The 23,095-nt window shown below is 38.5% G+C and overlaps 3 protein-coding genes across 23 annotated transcripts in view; 2 read left to right on the plus strand and 1 right to left on the minus strand.

The window, feature by feature from the left end:
* The window catches only part of LOC143375392 (CUGBP Elav-like family member 1-A), a 628,399-nt gene that overhangs the window by 418,297 nt on the left and 187,007 nt on the right, over window positions 1-23,095 (plus strand). The window lies entirely within an intron of this gene.
* LOC143375474 (very long chain fatty acid elongase AAEL008004-like) lies at window positions 339-22,578 on the minus strand. 4 transcript variants are annotated; one of them, XR_013086903.1, is made up of 5 exons: window positions 22,435-22,578; window positions 17,219-17,490; window positions 16,829-17,131; window positions 16,067-16,581; window positions 15,554-15,737 (listed from the first exon to the last, which is right to left on the minus strand). XR_013086903.1 is itself a non-coding variant. In XM_076824623.1 (4 exons), exons 1-4 carry the CDS (start codon window positions 17,810-17,812, stop codon window positions 896-898), a joined length of 789 nt encoding a protein of 262 aa, XP_076680738.1. In that variant the 5' UTR covers window positions 17,813-18,085; the 3' UTR covers window positions 339-895. The 4 variants fall into 4 exon arrangements, 2 of the variants coding, with proteins under 2 accessions (XP_076680738.1, XP_076680747.1); XR_013086901.1 differs by lacking the exon at window positions 22,435-22,578 and adding an exon at window positions 17,767-18,032; XM_076824623.1 differs by lacking the exons at window positions 15,554-15,737; window positions 16,067-16,581; window positions 16,829-17,131; window positions 17,219-17,490; window positions 22,435-22,578 and adding exons at window positions 339-1,063; window positions 1,332-1,634; window positions 1,722-1,993; window positions 17,767-18,085.
* LOC143375466 (very long chain fatty acid elongase 4-like) lies at window positions 5,802-7,707 on the plus strand. Of its 2 annotated transcripts, none has more exons than XM_076824595.1 (4): window positions 5,802-5,890; window positions 6,187-6,458; window positions 6,546-6,848; window positions 7,115-7,707. In XM_076824595.1, the coding sequence occupies exons 1-4, from the start codon at window positions 5,845-5,847 to the stop codon at window positions 7,280-7,282; spliced, it is 789 nt and encodes a 262-aa protein (XP_076680710.1). In that variant the 5' UTR covers window positions 5,802-5,844; the 3' UTR covers window positions 7,283-7,707. The 2 variants fall into 2 exon arrangements, with proteins under 2 accessions (XP_076680710.1, XP_076680720.1); XM_076824605.1 differs by lacking the exon at window positions 5,802-5,890 and adding an exon at window positions 5,969-6,080.

The following is a 23,095-nucleotide window of genomic DNA, read 5'->3' on the forward strand; positions in this document are numbered from 1 at the left end:
GCCGGTCGAGAACGCGGCTAGGAAAACGGATACATACTTCTCCGTAAGAACGGTGCTCAGGATTCAGCCGCTGGCCGCGCCCGTCGGCCGCCGCCGCCGATCTCGGCTAGGCAACTCGACCTTTAGTGGACCGCAGGCCTAAGGTTGAGCTCATTCGGACCACTTCAGAAGCCCGCGACAACCACAAGACACGGTTATACATTGTGTCAACCACCGACAGCGACAATTTCGTGGTACAGTTTTTTGTCGTCGATATAAAAGCGACAAGCCCAACCACTGTTTTGTGGTTGGAGTTGGCTTCTAAAGTGGTCCGTCCGAGCTCAGCCTAAATCAAAGCGTTAAGAAGAAAACATCTGAATATTTATTTCAAGTTCGTACAGTAGTACGCATTTAATATGGTCCGCATTCAATTCTGTACATTCGTGGAGCTGCGTGGTAAAGTTTCGTATCACGCTACTCCACAATCCACATACACCTAAATACGAAGTGTTCTGATCATCTGTCAGACATAAAAAAACAGAGAGAGTTAATACTACCCCCGATTACAGGTTTTATTCAGTCAGCAATCGGCTTCCTCCTTACAATTACTTTATCCTCATTGGAGGTCCAATGCTTAAACCAGCAATGTCCCGGTGGGCGGTCCCAGAGTACGAGTATCCATACTGTTTTCCAAGTCCGCGCGAGAAGGGGCATCCGCCCAGCGAGGCAACGCTGGCTCAAATTCTATAGTCTATACGGTACAGATAATTAAGTACAGCAACATCATCCATACTGAGTAGTTACCACCAAGTTTTTTAGCATCGCAAAACGGAGCTTAAGCTTTAAATTTTAAGAATTCAGATAAGTCTGTCTGTCTATTAGAAAGGTAGTGGTAGTAGCGACATGTCCTCAACATTTATTTCGCCTTAGTCTTCTTCAAACTATAAGACTTCTTATAAAAATCGTAAAATAAGATAAAGTTGATCATCAGGTTCACCATCATAACAATACCTGGAATTTTGCCATCAATACATGAAGGCAGGAAAATCTGAAATCCGAGTGCTATCAACGCCACAAATTGTATCTATTCGTAAAAAAGCACACGTTAACTGGATAATTTAAGAAGCCGATAATATGAAAGATTCAGGTCCCTCAAATGAGAATGCGCATTCCTTATCTTTCACTTAGAAATGTGTGAAATATTTGAAGCAGAGATCTCTCTAATTAGTAACTAATAAAAAGTGGAACACCCACTGGAATTAGCCCCTTATATTCCCATGTTTCCAAGAATATCGCATTCTCTTTCTAATCTCTTGAATTTAGGACGTTCCTGTATATATATATTTACTCACCATTTGCACTATGGTAATAATCGGTTTCACTGGTTGGAGGTTTAACTGAATGCTCGGTCCAATAGTGGACAGCAGATAGTAAGTGTACATTATCACATGTATTGCACTGTTAACAACAATCACTGACAGTGCCGTCCCAAGGGCAAAATATTTCACGAAGAACCAAGCCAGGAAAACCGTCGAAACATGATGGTACAAGTGCAGGAACGATATTTGCCCGTCTTTCTTTCTGAGCACAAACACGCCAGTCTCGACGTAGTCAATTATTTTTAGGATATACGTGTACCACAATATTTTACACATCTACAATGACATTGTGCGTTACCTTACTAAATACTTTACAGTACGCAAAATCTAGCACCAATGGTTAACGAAACTTCTTTGCAATACCTTATACGGTTTCGGATTGCAGGAGTAATCGGGCTTCACACAATAGAAAAAATAGTCCTCGTACCATCCAGCCTCGAATACATGGTACACTATTAGCCAGTTACTCACGATTTGAACGACATTGTAGAATCGGATGAACGTTAGGCATGAATACGGCGATTTGTCCTTCATGTACTTGGGACCGCATCGTAAAACGAAGTACAAGTACGCAAACGTGATAGTAGCAATCGGTATAGGTGAACTTACAAGCGGCCAATTGTTTGTTCTTACATCTGGAAATTAGTGTGAAAATTGAGTCGCACTGATTGCAGAGTAAGTTCGGTATTCCTTACATGTAACTCTGGGTATAAATTTATTGCAGATAAACGAATTCCCCGTACAAGTGTCGGTCGAAAATAGAGAATCGATGTTTTAGGGGAAGGGGGCGTGATTAGGTAGCGGGGTAAGTTGGAGTATCGTAAAAAAAACCATAATCGAAAAATGCTAGGCATTTGATGAAAGTACCAAAAGGAAACCATTGTATTGTAACAGTTAGGTCGTTGATAAAAATGAGTGGGGGAGCACGCATCTTTGGTTTAGAACTGTGAAATCGTCCACATGCTGCGTGGATCTTATTTTGCGTACTGAAAGGACTTATAATAAAATATATATTTAAAAATGGTAAGTCAATTATTTTTGTTACATTATAATGTCCAGTCTCTTTACTTTAATGTACAATATTCAAAATTTCAATATTTTTTTTTTATTTGTTATACAAAAAACATCAGTCTCTGGAAACCGATGGTTTGAGGCAAGATGAGGTTCTTGACACGGGGAATGACGGGGTACCCAATCATAGTACGGTTGTTCATGTAAGGTTGAACAACGCCATCGTTCTCTATTATAATTTTAGGGGAGGTTCCGGTCTAAAAATCGTTTTTTTTTAAATTAATTTTTGCATGTTCAACCTTATAGGAATACGTGTTTAAAAGGATTTGTTGAAATTCGTAAAATTTCCGAAGTTGTAGGCATTTGAGTAGCGGCATATGCATGGGCAACAACCGGCCAATCGGCGCCCGCGTAAAACTTTAAACATGTTTTTATCGAGACAGAGTTCTCAAAACGGTGGGACCTGCATCTCCTAAAGTTAGTATCCGATTCGACTGAAACTTTTTTTATTTTGAAGAATATACTTCTCACTAGGGGGAATACCAGAAAAAAATACAAAAAATTGAAAATTCATCATTTTCTAAGGCGTTAAAGGATGAAAACTATAGGGAAAAAGTGATTTCAAATTTCAAGTGTCATTGTTTTCTAAAAAAAATGTTATTTTTGTAATTTGTCTGGTTTTCCCCCTAGCTAAAGGTATATTCTTCAAAATAAGAAAAGTTTCAGTCGAATCGGATAATAACTTTTGGAGGTACAGGTCCCACCGATTTGGATCAATTTCTTGACGCCTTGACTTTAACGACTCCTCCGTGCCGTCTGCAATGATTAATTATAAAACAAAAAATATATATCTATTATTTAAGACATCCTTAATACAATGCAAAAAGTCCCATTAAATTATATATAGTAGTTCTCCTTTATTTAATTCCTAAAGATCACCTATTTTGGGGGGGCTCTAGACCGGAAGGTCCCCTTAAGTCGAATTTTCGTTACTTTTAATTCGGATTTGAAAATGGTAAGAACATGTAAGAAAATCTAAGTAGACGAGGAAAATGGTCGAAAGAAGTTATGAAGAAATCTGTAGATGAAGTTTTAACCCCACAAAATGGGGTGCAAGAAAGCTGCTCGAAAATATTGCCTTCCACAAACAACATTGAAACGTTATGTCCAAAAATTGAAACAGGGAAATGAAGTGGTCATTGGATTAGATCCAATTAAAAGTGTATTTTCGCAAAAAAAAGAGGAAGAACTTGTCGAGTATTTAAAAGATATGGCCCCACAACTCCTGTACGAGGAGTAGGAAGAAAGCAATTTAGAAGAATTTCATATTTGCATCGACTGTGGAAATATTTAGGGGAACCATCTAACCCCCTTTTCTTTACCCCGCCATACCCGTGGCAGGGGCAAGATGGTTTTTCATTACTTTTTTTTTAAAGTTTAATAACTTAAAATTTTTATTTAAATGTTTCTCAAACTATGTGCCAAAGGTTAAAGTATTAACTTATAATTATATATTGATTCATAAAAACTTAAATAAAAGGTGTAATTATCAAACTTTTTTGCATGTTTGCTTAGCTTCTCCATCGTGCCCCCCTCCCCCTACATGTGTACTGGCTTTTGTTGTTCAGGTACTCAAATTTGAAAATTTTACAATATAGGTTTTTATCACAATTTTCACCTTAGTGTCGCGAGAGGAACCAATTCTGTTTCGATGGTACCACAAATAATCAAGCGTCTCGGCAACAGGTAGACAAAGTTCCACTACTCACCAGCCAATTCCGTGTTATAATAATGGTACAGCTCCAACACACCCATGTTTGTTTTCTTGCGGCTTTACAGGAATTATATATTTATGCTGTACGTCAAATTTGATTAAAAACGGAAAAAAAATCCGAACGAATCACGCCGGTGTCGACTGTACTCCGTATCGAACCTCCAACTTCAAACAAGAACTGAACTGTTGGTGATCCGCTTTTAATACACATTGTAGGAACAATTATGCGTTATGAATACTAAACTACCTAACCACGACAATTTCCGTAAATGATTGCCACTGTTATTCAAAACTGTACCAGCTTTAGTGAGTTTAGAAATAATTATAGAATACGCAATTCATATGCCTTATAGATTTACAGTACTACCTCGCTGAGGGCTCGGTTTGGCGTACACGATGAGGACATTTCGCTATCCACACCACTTCTGTCTCACCCTTGCCCGGCGAAGGCGAGAGCGAGTGAGAGGCACCGAAAGCGAGCGAGAATGGTACGAGAGAGACGACGCGTTGATACTTTCGTCTCGCTCCGTCTTTCAAACGCCTGACACTGTCTTTTGCATGCGCGACGGGCGCGCGCGATCTTCGCAAGCGCTCACCGCGAGCCGGGCCTGCGTCAAGATTCTGCGAAGCGGTTTTCGTGCTGACGGCAAAGAGGAGATATAATAAAATGCGTCACTCCGGGCGGAACCTTCGAAGTCCTTACTTGACCTTGGCATTCAAATTAGTTGTCTATTCGAGCGGGATATTCAAATCGACTAAATGTACCTTACCGCAATTTGCTGATTATCGCCGAAGTTTACCGTGGTTTACCGATCATTGCCGAATGGGCATTTAAATTGGTTGTCCAGTGATTTCCCTAGTTTATGTCTGTCCTTGTCGAGTGACGCCTCTTATTACGTGTCCTCTTTGCTCACGGTAAACGCTTGCGACCATCGCGCACGCCTGCCGCGCACGCAGTGTTCCTTTTCATCACTGATAGATGTATTTTCCAAAATACACTAAAAAAACGAAAGTAAAAAATATTAATGTACCCTAAAGTTAAAAAATGAAGCATAAACTAACAATACAAAATTAAACTCCATTTTGCAAATAACTGTAAGAGAAATTCATAAAAGAAAAGTAACCGTAGGTCTATTGATGGAGCCTGTAAATAATTTAAAAAAAAAAAATTGTTATCGTCGGGAACAATGAAATTTGTACAGGCCTCAGTTCGACTTAGATTACCTTACAATCAGCTTGCCTCGGCTTGCCTCGTACGCGGCCCGTAAGACTAAGAATCGCAATTGTTCACCCGACCCCACTAGTGCAAGGGAGAGGTATGCATCTGTTTCTCTCTTGCGCTAGTGGGGTCGCTGCCGGTCGCTGCGACCTGTCGCAGCTAGGAGATCCCGCCTTTATCCCGGCGTCCAGAGTTCTTCGATCACGGTATGTGCACCTCTGCCGTAAAATATATACATTTCGCTAACATTTTTGTTTACCGCAAATCATCTTTCATTACTAATGCTGAACGGCAGTTCATTATTCATAACGCATAATCGGTCTATCAGTGCGTATAAAGTGTAGACCTACAAACAGGTCAGTTCTAGTCTGGTGTTAACATGAAGCACACTCGACATCGACGTGGTTGATTCTAAATTTTTTTTTCGTGTGTAACAAAAATCGTAAACATATAATTCTTGTAAAACCAAAGGAAGAATAAGCATGGGATTATTAGAACTGTATCATTACTATAACACGGAAGTGGCAGGTGAGCGGTGGAACTTTGCCTACCTGTTGGCAAGAATCACGTCTGATAATTTGTGGTACGATCGAAACGGAATTGATTCCTCTCGCGAAACTTTGGAAAATTTGGATCGAAACGATATTCGCCCAATCGCTGGGCAGCACCACGTATATTCCGAAACTTTCAAATTCGATTATCTGAAGAACAAAGCCTAGTAAAAATCGGTTCTCCATTTTAAGCACGATCTTGAACGAGGAATTCATTTATCTTCAATTGTACCCAGAATGACAGAGCGACTCAGTTTTCACACTAATTTCCAGATGTACGGACAAACAATTGGCTGTTCATCAGTTCACCGTTACCGACCATACTTATCTCGCTTGCGTACTTGTACTTCGTTTTACGATGTGGTCCCAGGTACATGAGGGACAAATCACCGTACTCATGCCGCAGGTTCATTCAGTTCTACAATATCTTCCAAATCGTGACAAACGCTCTGATAGTGTACCATATATTCGAGGTTGGATGGTACCAGGACTATTTTCCCTTCTGTGTGAAGGCTGATTACTCCTTCAATCCGAAGCCGTATAAGGTAGTACAAAAATGTTTCGTTAACCATTGGTGCCAGATTCTGCGCACTATAAAATATTTAATAAAGTGACACATAATCTCATTATAGATAGCTACAATAATTTGGTACACGTATATCCTAAAGTTAATTGACTACGTCGAGACTGGCGTGTTTGTGCTCAGAAAGAAAAATCGACAAATATCGTTCCTGCACTTGTACCATCATGTTTCGTCGTCTGCAATCGGTTGGTTCATCACAAAATATTTTTCCCATGGGATGTCTCTAGTAGTTCCGGTTATCAATTGCTCGATACACGTGATAATGTACATTTACTATCTATTGGCATCCATCGGACCGAACATGCAGTCCCACCTCCAACCAATAAAACCGATTATTACCGTAGCGCAAATGGTGAGTAAATAAAAATATGCGATAACTTCCTCAATCGAAGATGTTAGAAGAAAAATTCGAAATTCTTGGAAACATGGGAATGTAAGGGGCCAATTCCAGTGGGTGTCGCTTTTTATTACTTACTAATTAGAGAAATCTCAACTTAAAATATTTCAAACATTTCCAAGTAAAAGATAAGGAATGCGCTTTTCCATTTGAGGGACCTGAATTTTTCATGTTATGGGTTTCTTGAATTATCCAGTTAACGTGGTCTTTTTTACAAACAGGTACAATTTGTGGTGCTGATAGGAATCTCAGTGCAGGCTTTCCTGCCTTCGTGTCATGGTATTAAAGTTCAAGCCGTTGTTCTAATAGTGAACCTGATAATCAACTTTATCTTATTCTATGATTTTTATAAGAAAACTTACAGTTCGAAGAAGACTAAAGCGAAATAAATATTGGTGACATGTCGCTACTACCAATTTATCTGAATTCTTTAAATTGAAAAATTAAGTTTTGTTGTGTGACACTAAAAAACTTTGTGGTTATTACTCAGGATGGCTGATGCTGTTGAACTTACGTGTCTGTACTGTATACAGATTAAGCATTGGCTGTCCAGTGGGAATAAAATAATTGTAAGAAGGATGCCGATTGCTAACCGAACAAATCCTTAAATGGAGAGTAGTATTAACTCTCTTGGTTCTTTTATGTTCGGCTGTTGATGAAAACATTTCGAAGGTGTACGTGGCGTAGCGTGATACAAAACTTTACCACGGGGTTCTACGAATGTACACAATTTAATGGCCACCATTTTAAATGTACTACTGTAGAAATTTGAAATATATATTACATTCAGTTTGCATTCAATCTGAAGGAAAAATGTTTAATTTCTGAATCTTTATTTCCTGAGTCAATGTGTATTTCGTACAGTAATATTATTATTCAGTAATATCTTGTACAGAACGTCCCATTTATTGCGAATGCTACCAAATGTGTTTCATCCTTATTTGATTAAGACTTTCGTTGCGACAGTTCGTGCCAATGGAATTTATATGTTTTGTACTATGAGTTCTACAAAATCGACCGAAATTACCCGAAATGATTTTTTTTTAAATTTTGCATATTAATAATTCCATAAGTGAGACGTCGATTCCAAGTGTTATTTCTACTGCTGGACTCCAGGAGCGAGAGGGGGAAGGGGTGTGATAACAAAAAATCCGAAAGAAAAAAGATATGGGACTTCACTAAGAGTCTTATGTAGACCTTAGAATCTTAAGCTATAAGAAAATTAAAGAGTTTGTTGAGAAAAATATTTGGCAACTAAGGAGAATAAGATTTTCCGGAAGTACTGAAATATTCGCCTCATTCAAGTGGTAGGGTAAAACGGAACATCCATTTCAAGATCAATGCAAAATTTTTATTTTCATGACTTAAAATGTATTAATTTATGTAAAAATTATAGGTTCTAGGTATAATTATTATGTATAGATAACATATAAAAAAATATATGTAGTACAGATAAGAAAAAATATTTTATTAGATGGCATGAAAATTACTGAAGATAAAATTAATAAACTTGTAAAAAGAGGATAGATTAATAGAGTTGGTATATTATTTTGCGAACAAAAGTGACATAAATTTATCCTCCTCCGTGTTGGTACTATTGTAAGCTTCATGGGCCCATCCTTTATATTCGATGCATTGTAACCAATTTACAGTTTATAATTCGGATATGGCATAACACAAAATACTAAAAGTCATTTTTCTCAGAACCATCTTTTGACTAGATACGTTTATTTGAATTAACACGGTAGATCGCGGGTCATAACTTTTTATAAAAAAATATATCAAAACGTAACTTATACCAAAAAATCATAAAAAAATTCAAGCTTTTTAACAATATTATTAGCCACAGCGATAGGGCTCAAACCCACTACAGTATTTATTCGTTAGGAGCTCGCAGCTCGGGACCGGCGGTGAGCATTTAACGTAGAGGGGAAAAGAGAAAAAAATTATAATAAAAGGGAGCACCGGGAATCGAATCGGAGACCTCCAGCATCGTAGCCGAACATTTTATTGTCGCAACTGCGATCGTTGCTTGGTCATATGGTTTGCGTAACTGAACTACTAGTTTTGCGCAAAAGTTTTAACTCAAATTTCTCGAAAACGAAAGCCCATTTTGATAAAATTCTTTAAGATTTGTAACACTAGGTGTGTACTACAATGTCCACCGAGTGTCATTCCAAAAGCGATGGCGGAGGGTGTGCCTTCCCCTTGTGAGCTCTTAGCGAAGAAATACTGCAACACTGTCCAAGGCCAAGCACGCGTGCTCTCGGGGTTCTCCCACTCTCGTCCGCGTCGTTAGAGATACCGCGCGACGGTAGCTGCGAAGACTTTAACCCAGCGAGTTCGTCCAGGGATTGTAACCGTAACCCTAAGCCGGTTCGGTTCTCAGTACCGTAGGCTAACCCGCATAACCGGGTAACCCGAGGCATCCAGGCACAGAGTAACCCGGTTAACCCGCTCTCAAAACGGGTTACAGTAATACGGAAAAGGGCGTAGTTTTTCCCTATTTTCGTGAAATGGAGCTGTACTTATGAATTTTTATCTCAGAAACTGTATATTGCATTAGGTTCATTCTTTTTTTATTTTAATGTAGAAGGTTTTGCCTATTTGAATAATAGTTTTTTGAAATTGTAAAATTATTTATGTTACGTCAAAATATAAACAAATTTTTATTTTGCAAATTTCTCTTCGAGGGTGACATGTTTCTAAATTTGAAAAAATGACAATATTCTTTGTATTTCGTATATAATAGTTGTGTTACAAAATATTATTGTTATTATAAGTAAATAAATTACCTTTCGAACTTCTACAGAATTGTTACGATATTTATTATAGGCCATACATCCACCACGGTGATGCAATTTGACAAGAAACGATTTGCATGTAATGTCGTGGGTATAACTCAAGAAAATTCGTCACATTTTTCTTCGAGGGATTAAAAATTAAACCGAGAAACAAAACCCTGCAAGTGATTGACGTCATTGCATGCAACCCGGTTCTTGTTAAAATTGCAGTTGCATCGCAGCGGTGGACGAGCGCGGAGCGACCATAGTCGGATTTTGGACGTAGAATGTCGTATGTCACTTGTAACCCGCTCTGAGCGGGTTAACCGGCTCTCTGTACTCTTTGAGAGCCGTTCCTTCTGGGTTACTACGGGTTACAGTAACCTCGCCTCGATTAACCGGATCCGGGTTAGGGTTGAAGTCTGCGCAGACATATCCGTTCTGTGTCAGTTCCGTATTCATTGTGCCAGCGGTAAGAAGAAGAGACCCTCTACGTCCCTCTTCTTACCACTGGCACAACGGATACGGAACTGACACGGAACGGATATGTGTGCACAGACCTTTAGGCGGCGGTTACAATCCCTGAGTCTGTCATGATAGCCTTCGTAGCGTCACGCGGTGTCCTTAACAACGGAAGGCACGCTGCGCGAAAGAAAGATTGGAAGGGGTAGCAGGCGCGTGAGGGGCCCCTACACTGAACGGCGCTGAAATACTCTATCATTGGATCCTGTGCGTACATATCTACTAACCAGCCGCGTAACCAATTCCACCAACGTCGACCCTCCCGAAGTCTCTATATTCCGGGCCCCTCTTATATGTATGGAGCATTTGACTATTCGAATACAAATACTTCTTACATACAGGGTCATCCTAAAATTTTCGAAGCTCGGGCATCACTGCTGTCCAGCGGTCGCTGGCAGCCCTCTGAACACCGGGCCGGTGAATGGTTGTAGTGGAATGCGTCCGTGAGACGGTGTTGCCATTTCGTCTGTTCGCGCGCGCGTAGGTTGCAGTTTTAACGGATGATCCTGTAGAGTATAGGAGCCAAATAAGTATGGAAGGGGATCGTTCCCCTACAGCTCAGGGGAGTAGGCAAGGGGGAGGTGGAGGGGGGGTGGAGCCGCATGCGGGCCACAGCACAGTGGTCCAAATTCCGAAAACGTAGCCAAAATACTCCTCGAAACGCAATCGAATTTTTCAGAGTTAATAATGCTGCGACGAAATTACTTACTTTGTGACACCGTTGTTGACACAAACAGAATCCGTAACCATAAAGATTGCAGTGGTGTCGTAGGTAGAGGAAGGGAAATAATCTTATATAATAAGACGCTTAAGGTGTCTGTTCGTTTATTAGCAAAATCTGCCTAGACCCTTTTTTCGTACTCCCCGCTGACCTAAGAGGTTCAAATTCAGCATAAAGTTTCCTGGGCACCCAAAGATGCCGTAAAAATGCCATAACCTGGAACATTCGAGAAGGGGTGGCACCTGTGCCTAAAACAGGTATTATACACAGACATTTTGTATTTGACTTTAGATTCGTTATCAGTGACCTCAGAAACACTAATATATTATTTTTCATGCAAATCAAAGGACGCCTTCATATTTTGGCTACGTTTTTGGGGGATTTTGAACCACTGTGCGCAGGTTCTCCAGCCCTACCCTATCCGATGTGTTATCTGCGATCCCTCGGAACAAACTCCAATGGGGGAATATAGCCGTTCCACATTCGCGAACCTTTTCAGAGATTGTAAAAAGCATCGCGACCATCTGGCCTTTCACTCGAGTGGCGAAATGTCAACTCATCGATGCCGTCGGCTCTTTGTGGCGCATGGGTGTAGAGGTGAGCAAATGCGGATCAAATAAGACACATGCATAGATTTAAAAGAATTTTCTAAATAACATAAATTTAAAAGTGTCCGATATTAGACGTTACAACCGGATGAAGTATGAAAATGCAAGCCACGAGTCATTGAGCGAGTAAAATTATGCATATAATGATCTCAAGGTAATCCAAGTATAATCGTGCTTGATCTAATTTTCATTGTGACGATCACTCCAACCTACTAAAAGCAAATCACTGTCTTCAAATATTAAAGCCATTGATTTTGGTCCTATATTTAATACAAAGATTAGTGTTTGTTGGTTCGATGGTAAGAAAATATGTTTTTATACGTGCAATGAGGATCACTTGTATTTTATACGTTAAGGAATAAGAAACGTATTAAATTCCCATTTGAATTTCTACCGGATGCATGAATGACGCAAATTGCATATTTAATCAGTATTAGACAGTATAATATGATTACAGCTTTCTATGACGTGGTGTTGGATTCCGCTAAAGAAGGCAAAATTAGCAACGGATATGTAAATAGAAATTTCACTCGCGATAACTTTGAACTGTAATAACTGGTGTATTTCGTATCCAAACTGAATCTGCCAGGTTGACCACCTCGACAGTTTTAAAAAATCGAGAAAAAAAATTCCTATCAAAGGCGACGACTGCATTGTGCTCATTGTCAGTGTGGACATTGTTTATTCGAAGCCCTTTCATCTTGGGCTTCGAATAATTTTTCATTCTTTATTGTATCTTTATATTAGAAGCTCCAATAACCAGCAAGACTCCAGCGTTGCCGGGAAATGGGTTCCGTGGTCAAACTATTCGTAGTAGAGGAGGAACTGGGACACGCCACTACGAATTATGATATTGCCACTGTTAGGGTATTTCCCGGTAACGTTGGACCTGATGTTACAAAGCGGGACGTTTTTAAGACGTTTATCATTACTGGTTCGATTTAACGTAAATGTAAGGTAGTAAATGGTTTTCAAAATAATGTCAAACTCAATACCAATTTATTTCATTTATTCAATTCTTATTAGTTTTATTTGTATTATTATTATGTATACAGTATATATGCAGAATATACATAACCTATAAAACCTGTTTGCAAACATGCGTTTAAAAAACATTTAAACAAATTCCTCTGTGTTTTTGATTTTCCATTTATAATTTATTCGACTTAACATGTTCGATTTATCCATACTTCGTCGATGGTTCGGGTTAGACAGCGGTTATGATCCCTGGTTTCCTCTAATTCGTACTCTGAGAGAAAATAAATACCTTAACCTCTAATTAATTCTCGGATAGCACGCGTCTTATAACGAATTCGGTACTCGCACTGACTCTGCACTGGTGCCAAAAAATGACTTGGGTTGGTTGATTCTCATAGAGCTATCTTCCTTTCTATCAGAAACAACCAATCCAAGTCATTTTCTGGCACCAGCACAGAGCCAGTGCGAGGTACCGAATTCGCTATTAAAGACGTCTTAAAAATGCTTTATAGATGGCGCCAGTGTAGTTACACGACGCCTTGTTACAAATCCGTAGTCTTGAGACGTCTTAAAGACGGCTTATAGACGACGTGTGCTATCTGGGATCAGGAGATTCAGTTGTTCAGACCTAAAATGGACGTCTTTAAGGCGTAGTAAGCTGTGTGGGATATAATACATTTTTAGACAAACGTTACCATGTAGTTTCATTTTTTTATTGAAAGATTAAAATTAAAGTTCGAATTAGTTTTTTTATTTGCGCGTCTATCTACTGGTACAATCAAACCCCGTAACAACTCGAAACTTGACCACGTGTGCAAACTTTGAAATAGGTACATACGTGTTATTGTTGATACAATAAAAAAATAATTACTTAACACCTTAGCAATTACTACTTTGTATTCTTGTTATCTTGTTTTAATGATAATATTTAACCCATATGTAAAATGCGTGTTATACACGAATACACATAACCTTAAAATTACTTATTCAGAAGAAATGTGCCAAAAGAAGAAATTGTTGTGTTGTTTTTTGTATTTAATTTCCCTAGAAAACATCCGAATTGTTTCATCATGTGTCCATGTAATAGGACAGTATAATCGGGACACCGGGACATACTACTTACAATTAGTTAAGCTGTACAAGTATTGAGCCGTTGTAAGAACTATGAATTTGTAACATTTTACAAAATTATTCAGTCCAATAATATGTTTTTTTAATTATAAAGTACACACGATTTATCATATAATTGCAAAATTATTTTTATACAAATTAACTTATATAGCTGAAAAATTCTTCAACGTATTTCCGCCGTACCTTAAATGTTCAAGTATCGGGACATTGACCTTATTCATTCAATCACTATACGCTTCGCTTTCGTACGTGATTGCCGCTTACATATTTTGTGAATAGTACCCGGAATGAATTTGTCAGAAGAAAATCGGTGTGTTGCCAATCAGGTTACTCAAATTCTTTCTTCTAATCAGGGTAAAATAAAAATTACTGTTCACGGTTTTATATACAATAAGAATAAGAATTGGAACGATTTGTATTACTGGGTAGGCGAGAGAAGTGGTAGGAAAGGTAGCAGCTATCAATGTAAAATACAGCAAATACATATATATAAATGTGCAGCACAATATTCGCTCCTACGATACTTCCAAACATAATCATGCACTGGAAGCATCGCGGTCTCACGTGATACAATCCTGTAATAAGATAAAAGAATTGGCTGATCACACTGATGAAAGACCGTGCAAAATAATTACAGATTTAACTGTAGGTACAAGAAAATCTCTTCAGCGACATCTTCCCAGCAACAATATTTTGAAACAACAGGTGCTCTATAGACGAAGACAAAATAAGCCCAAAGCTTGGCTGTCTAAAAGCTTGGAGGGGAAACCTTTCAAACAGAATCATAAAAGAAGAAGCAGGAAATATAATATTATAAAAAATATAATATTATTGTACAACAAATAACGTAAAGACTTTAGCAAAAATGAAAACTTGGTTGTTAGATGGCACGTTTAAAATGGTTCCTACGTTTTTTAAGCAACTATATACTATACATGGTAATATCGATGAAGAAAATCGGGTTTTTCATTCAGTTTATGTTGTTATCGAAACGGCAGAACACATAAATTACTAGCAAAATACCCCAGCGCTTCGCTTTGGGCCTAAGAGATATTAAGGACTCCATGAAAACACAGTTTACCCCTTTTCCCCCCTTAGGGGTTGATTACTACAAAATCGTGAAACTGATTTTTAGGCATTTTTGTGGGAAACCTATGTATGTAAACACCATGTTGATATCTAATCAGGCCTAAGAGATATTAGAATCCGAGAAAATACATGTTACCCCTTTTCACCCCTTTAGGGACGGAATTTCCAAAAATCCTTCCTTAGTGGGCGCCTACGTCATGAAAACAATGTACTAATATTTATATAGATTATAATATAGATTATATATATATATATATATATATGCTTTAATTAAGCTATAATATTAATATATATATTGCAGAAATTCCGAACACGTTAAATAATTTAAAAACTTCAATCCCCTCCGAAGCTGAAGCCATTGTATAATATTGTAATAGATATTATGTAAATGGCAGGGTTAAGCATAGGCCTAATGGAACATCACTCATTCGGCCCACTTCTTGCAGCAGAAATCTGATCGAAATGTGACAACGATTTGCACAGTTTTCCACGCTCCCGAAACTCCGTAGAAGCATGGCACCCATGTTGACAGTATTTCATTGCTTAAAATTATACGTAAAATTCAAAAAGAACAAGCTGTAGTAAAAAATACACTGGAGCAATTATCACTAGGTGAACGACCACTTAAAAAGCAGAAGAAAGATCGAACAAAAGAAGAAAGAATACGAAGAATAATAGAAAATCGTCAAACGTACGCAGACAAAGGTTTCCTAAACGCATTAGCATATAATGTATCCTTATAATTCTATTTCTACATAATAAAGTATAAACAGTATGCCGTAATAACTTTTATCATTTACTTTTACCTTTATTTTCTTATGCGCGGAAATAAATGTGTGTATAAAAATGCATTCTCGACGATAACAAATGGCGGTAAGTATAATAATTTTCGACGAAAGTCCATGTAAATGAAATGGTTGTCGGCGATTTTAACGTGTCGGTAAATAAACATTGTCGGTGAAATCGTGTCGATGAAAACCATGTCGGTGAAATGATTGTCGTTGATTTAACCCTCGTACAACGAATGCAGGATCATGTTGATCCAACTCTGACAAAGTCTATCACAATGTTATATTTGTGTTGGCAATGGCAAAATATAGTATACGATGCCTAAATTGCAGTAACATTGTTTGTAAAAATTATACTGGAGATACACCTATTTTATATACCGAATGTATATAAATAATTTTTTTGTATTAATTTCTTTATTAATAAATTTTAGTTAATTTGAGAAATTTGAAATATTTAATTCATTTTATATTCAATTTTTTCGTGAAACCGGTGTACCATAGAAATGTTGCTATGGGTCCATGTCCACCATTCGTCTTCCGAGGGTTAAACGTAACTCGAACGTTTCTCTGGTCACTCCTGACTCCTGAATAGGTACATAATTGAAGTGTCTTATAATGTACTATTTTTTACTGCATTTCGTAGACTTTTTTGTCATTTAAAAAGCTTATTCTTCTCGCTTTCCGAAATTTTCCAAATTCCCCACAGAGTCATCGGAATTTAAGTTACTATTCTACGAATTCCTAACCGTTCTAAACGCGACAAATCGGCTGACATCACCACCCGATTAAAAAAATAGGTTTGCTGGCATTTTTAAACAGAACTTAAGTTTTAGAAATTTAGATAAACCTTTCTGTTCATCACGAAGGTGTTGGCAGTGCTCCGCATGTCTGCTATGCTTATTTTCCTTTACTCTTCTTCGAACTATAAGACTTCTTATAAAAATCATAAAATAAGCTAAAGTTGATTATTAGGTTCACTATCATAATAGCACCTGCAGGATTATAACCCTTACACGAAGGCAGGAAAACCTGCATTGAGTAGCATATCAGCAGCACAAATTGTACCTGTTTGTAGAAAAGAACATGTGAAAATATAATAGTGTGAAAAAAAATCGTATCCCTCAAATGAATTCCTTGTATGTTCTTGGAAATGTTTGAAACATTTGAAATAAAGATTTCTCTAATTAGTAAGTGATAAAAAGTGGAACACCCACTGGAATTAGCCCCTTATATTCCCATATTTCCAAGAACATCGAATTCTCTTTCTAATCACTTCAATTTAGGACGCCCCTGTATATTTATATTTACTCACCATTTGCGCTATGGTAATAATCGGTTTCACTGGTTGGAGGTATGACTGAATGTTCGATCCAATGGAGGACAGCAGATAGTAAGTGTACATTATCACGTGTATCGAGCAATTGACAAGCGGAATTGTTAATGACATTCCAAGGGCAAAATATTTCGCATAGAACCAAGCCAGGAAAACCGTCGAAACATGATGGTACAAGTGCAGGAACGATATTTGCCGGTCTTTCTTTCTGAGCACGAACACGCCAGTCTCGACGTAGTCAATTATTTTCAGCAAAAATGTGTACCACAATATTTTACACATCTGCAATGAATTTGTGTGTTACCTTACGAAATATTTCACTGTACTCAACATCTAGCACCAATGGTTAACGAAACTTTTTCGCAATACCTTATACGGTTTCGGATCGTAGGAATAATCGGGATCCACGCAGTAGATAAAAAAGTCCTCGTACCATCCAGCCTCAAAAATATGGTACACTATTAGATAGTTTGTCACGATTTGGAAGATGTTGTAGCATCGAATGAACGTCCGGCATGAATACGGTGATTTGTCCTTCATGTACCTGGGACCGCATCGTAAAACGAAGTACAAGTACGCAAACGTGATAAGAGCAATCGGTATCGGTGAACTTATAAAGAGCCAATCGTTTGTCCTTACATCTGGAAAATAGTGTAAAAATTGAGTCGCTCTTTTCCTCGGAACCGAGTGTCATTCTGGGTACAATTGAAGACAAATGAATTCCTGATACAGAAGCGTGTCTAAAATGGGGAACTGATTTTTTACATACCAGGCTTTGTTCACCGGGCCATCGAATTTGAAAATTTCAAAACATACAACAATTCGCAACTTAGTTTCCCGCGGGGAAACAATTCTGCTTCGATCGTACCGCGAGTTATCGAGCAACGTGCACAAATAAACAAAGTTCCACCACTCACCTGCCAATTCCGTGTTATAATAATGATATAGTTCCAATAACTCCATGCTTGTTCTCCTTTAATTTTACAAGAATTATATGCTTAGGGTATATATTAACTTTTGTTAAACACAAAAAAATAGAGAATCAAGCATGCCGATGTCGACCGTGTTTGATATTTACCGCAGGGAACAGTGGAACAGTTGTATTGTTCTGCTCTTTATAGACATTATCACGACGTTTAAGTATGCGTTATGAATATTAAACTGCTGTTGGCCACTTGCGTAAGTGCCTGACGTAAATATTCGAAACTGTAACATTTTCAGTAATTGAATAGCTGGCGGAAGAATACACTATATGCAAGCATGTTGGAAATCTGAAATTTCACATGTGAGCGACGGTTAACTTTCTCGATATATTAATTATATTATTCCATGAAAAAAACAAATGTCGTGAAAATGTAACATACAACAATTTCCCCGCCTTCTTTTGGTGGAATATTATTGTTAATAATATATTGAGAAACGCTCCCTTGTGAAATACCGGATTCGTAACATTGGTAGGTACCTATATATGCAGGGTTGCCAATCGGGGTTGCCATACGTACTGGATAAATGATGGCGTATTGTCCTTTATGACGTTGCACGGTGTAGGAGAGGGGGAACACCTACATCAATAACATTAACGGTATATTTTTGATGGTGACGCCGTGACGGCAAACCAATCCAAGCGAAGCGACGTCATCTCTATGTAGTACAACGTTTCTCCCGCCAGATCAGGATGCGGCGTTGCGGGGGTTCCCCTTCTGCACCGTAGACGTCATAGGGGCCAGCGCGCCGCCAGTTATCCAGTGCGTATAGCAACCTTGCGCCAGGTAAGCATTTAATTGTGAAGTACAGGGTCATCCGTTAAAACTGCAACCTACGTGCGCGCGAACAGACGAAAATGGCAACACCGCCTCACCGACGCATTCCACTACGACGACCGCTGGACAGCGGTGATGTCCGAGCTTCGAAAATTTTAGGATGGTCTCTTTCAAATTAACTTCGCAAAGAGCTGCCGGAATTTCCCGGCTCAGGTAAGCGAGCCGCGCGCTCCGCTTTTATGATCGGGTTAACACTCGCACCCCACATTACTGTAATGTGGTTGAAAACAATGTCGACTGGTCTCGTACCCGTGTTAATTTAAAAAAAAAATTAAATACGACTATACTGCCTGTTCGGACACAAAAATTGTGGAAAGAAATTCAAACACCGCTACAATCAAATACACGTCCCATTAGCTACCCCTTACGTCTGATCTAGGTATGCACTGCTTTAAGGATACAATTATGAAAAAGAAAACCAGAGCAATAGATTCTGAGGTTTGCAAGAACTAACATATTATTGAATAAAAATTTAATTTCTGAATTTTTGAAAGTAATGATACAGAAACGACTAGCCTACTTTTTATCAACACCGTGAATTTTAAAAAGAGCATTAAATACAGTATCAAATAAACAGTTTGCAAAAGCTTTTCACAACAATTATGGTTAAAAAATTGATAACAGAAAAATTAAGTAAACGTAAAATATTTTAAATTATCCAACATTAGGAGGGAATACTTTCCCCCCATTTTGCGGCGCAAATTGCATTCCAATGTCTTTTATAGTTCAAAAGTTATACGAAAAGGCTCCAAATTCTTCAACCCGGGCCGGGAAACTTCAAATACCTCTTTGCGACGTTAATTTGAAAGAAACCATGAAGAAATCCATTTTCGAAGCTTGGGCATCAGTGCTGTCCAACGATCGCTGGCAGCCCTCCGGACGCCGGTCCGGTGCATGGTTGCAGTGGAATGCGTTCGTGAGGCGGCGTTGCCATTTTCGTCTGTTCGCGCGCGCGTAGCTTGCAGTTTTAACGGATCACCCTGTACAGTGTTCCCCAGTTTAAGCGAACACATTCCAGACAGAAGATTTTCACGAATCCGGAGCCGGGGAAGTAGTTAGCACCTAATTAATTGATCTCGCTCAAATCGTTTGACAAGGAGAATGAACGATAGGTATAAACGCAGAGTGAGTGAAATAGGGCGCCAACAAGAGACCCTCTACCGATGCACAGTCGGCGATTTGGACAATCTAGCTTTACTAAATTAATCACTTTTTACTGAATTAAGTTATCTGGCTAAATTTTATATTCTTTCATTGTCGTCAGAGGTTCGATACATTAGTAATGTTTGAAATGTCCGCTTTATTAGCAGAGTATTTTTATTTGGAGCATCCAAAATTTTTTTTTTTTACATTATACATTCTTAAAGCTTCATTTTTAAAAAAAAATGTTGCTAAAAATTTATGTTGAAAATCGCTGAAATAACGAAGATGTTAGTAGAGATCTGAACTTTCGAAGTACAAGATGTGGCGTGATTGTTGACGGTTTATTTTTCATTATGGGAAGTTATATACATTTGTTTAAATCATATACATACTGCCAGTTGCAACTAGGCACCAGATTTTACGTTTTTACGAAAAACGTAATCCGTGTCATACGTAAGAACTTCTAATCTATTCCATTTCCATTCGATGTGTTTTTACGATTCTTGTACACTTATAAACGAGGCAGAACACATTCCCGATTTTGTATGAAATTTGTGCAGGACTATGGACATGAATCCCATTCGAACGAACTGTTGCAGCGAACGCGTTAATCAAATAGTTACAATTTTTCGCATTCCTAGAAGGAACAAAGACATTCGTAGGAATCGTGATAAACGAGACGTCCTGTACAAGTTGCTATTGAATTATAATATTATTCTATGAAATACACATTGACTCAGAAAATGAAGATACACAGATTAAGCATTTTTTTCCTTCAAATTGAATGAGAACTGAATATAATATATATTTCAAGTTCCTAAGCACTACGCATTTAAAATGGTTGCCATCAAATTCTGTACATTCGTGGAATCCCGTGGTAGTTTTACCTCGTATTCATCAATTTCAGGATTTATTCGACGAATTCGATCAGCAGTCGGAATTCTTCTTACAATTAGGTACTTTACTCTCAAAGGAGTGCCTATGTTTAATCTGTACATGATATACAATAAACTCGCTATGAACGCATTTCAAGTATGCGTTGAACGCGCGTCGCTTTCCCCACCAACCCGATCATTTCTTGGAATCTGTCGGTCGAGAATGAGAGAACCCAAGACCGAGCTAGAGGGGACAAAAGAGTGGGGGCACGACGTTACCGTTGACTACGAAGGAGAGAAAGAACGATACTTTGTCCCGCTTCGTCTTTCACGTACCTTCGCGCTATCTCGCTTCGCTTTTCGCGTGTCTGCGCTTTGTCTCTTTCTCGCGCGCAATCGGCGGCTCGGAATAGTCGACGCTATGCGTCACACTGGGTGCGTTCAACCGTTGAGTAACCGCTCACTGATTTTTCCCTGAACGCCACCTCTCACAAGGGAACATCCCGAACCCGGAAATTAAAAAAATTCTGAAACTTTGTGAATACGTAGGGAATTTCCTCCTGATTACAACGGAATCTTTGTTTGTTGCCCAAATTCACTCAAAGGGGGTGTAATTGACTCCTGAATATCCGATTATTTTCCGAGTTTGTGTTATAACTCGTGAACCGGCCATCCGAGCGTAGAAAGCAAGTGCGAAATAAAAGACTATCGAAGTTGAAAATTGAGTCTGAATGAGGAAATTGAGTAAATGTTATGACGTTTTGAAACGTTAACATTAGTAAGTAGCATTTCTGCCGGAAAGAATTGTCCAGCCGTTGGGCCTGCCACTCCTAACCCAGACCTTTGGCAGGTAGGTATCTGTTTCAACAGGCAAGGCCACCCCTGACGCCAGCAAGACCATCCCCGTTCCTGGCTATTTCAGCGGGTTTTCTTCCAGTGGAAATCAGTAAATTTGCAAGCGCAATATCTCAAAAACCAGTGGAAATCAAGTGCATACATTAATGCTTACTGAATTTGTCTCGGAACGCACTATCATCAACCCACTTCTTCAAAAAAAATAGTTCCATTTAAAAAGCCGAACTTGACCATCGTATTTTTTAAAATAATAATCGAGAAAAAAAATCGTCTGCGCTAATAAATGGGCCCCCTCGAACAATGCGACGCCATATTTTTAAAAAAATTGTATCTCCAATACATTAGGAGATATCCAGCTGTTCAGTCTTCCCGCGGACACCCTGTATACAGGGTGTCGAACTTGGCGTTCATGTACCTGGGCGTCGAGACGGTGCCGCGTCTCTAGATAGTACACTATTAGAGAGTTTGACACGATTCGGAAGACATTGTAGAACTGAATGAACGTGCGGCATGAATGCGGTGATTTGTCCTTCGTGTACTTGGTTCCACATCCAAAACGAAGTACAAGTACGCAAACGAGATCGAGATGACAGCGATCGGTATAAAACTCGTCAGTAGCCAATTGTTTATTCTTACATCTGTTGTCATCCTGGGTACAATTGAAGACAAATGAGTTCCTCGTACAAGAGCGTGTGTGAAATGGAGAATCAATGTTTTACATACTACTTAGGTTTTGTTTTTCAGGTAATCGAATTTGGAAATTTTAAATATACTTGAATTCCACGTCGAATGGGTGAATATCGTTTTAATGCTAATTTTCAACTTACTTTCTCGAGAAGAATCAATTGTTTTTCAAACATCTTGTACAAATAGGCAACGTTCCACCGCTCACCTGCCAATTCCGTGTTATAATAATGATATAGTTCCAATAATCCCCTGCTTATTCTCCTTTAATTTTACAAGACTTGTATGTTTAGGCTATGTATTAATTTTTGTTGAACACAAAAAAAAATAGAGAATCAACCCTGCCGATGTCGACCGTGGTTGATATTTACTGCAGAGAACAGCGGAACACTTGTATCGTTCTGCCCTTTATAGGCATTAACTCGAGTTTTAGATATGCGGTATGAATATTAAGCTGACATTGGCTATATGCGGCAGTGCCTGACATAAATATTCGAAACTACAAATCCGGAACTTCAGAGGAGAGCGGTTTAAACTTTCTCAATATATTAATTATAATAAGACGCGCAAATACGCGCAGCCATTTTTTTCAAAACATACAGTGGGTGAAAAAAGTGTCGACGCACCCAATTTTTTTTTAAACATCTTGATATATTGAAGTAGAGGAAGTGCAGCATATTTGGAATACTGTTGGTAATTTGGAATACCGATGTATCTAATAAACTACTAGCGCTATTTAATTTGTAACATCCCTTACTCAAGAAAGTATTGACACACTTGAGACTGCAATAGAAAGTCCACAATTACTTGTTTTTGCTTATCTTAAACACAATGGTAGCAGCACAAATGTGAACACACATTGCTTACAT

Source organism: Andrena cerasifolii, chromosome 1 (assembly GCF_050908995.1).
Source record: "Andrena cerasifolii isolate SP2316 chromosome 1, iyAndCera1_principal, whole genome shotgun sequence".
Classification (NCBI taxonomy): domain Eukaryota; kingdom Metazoa; phylum Arthropoda; class Insecta; order Hymenoptera; family Andrenidae; genus Andrena; species Andrena cerasifolii.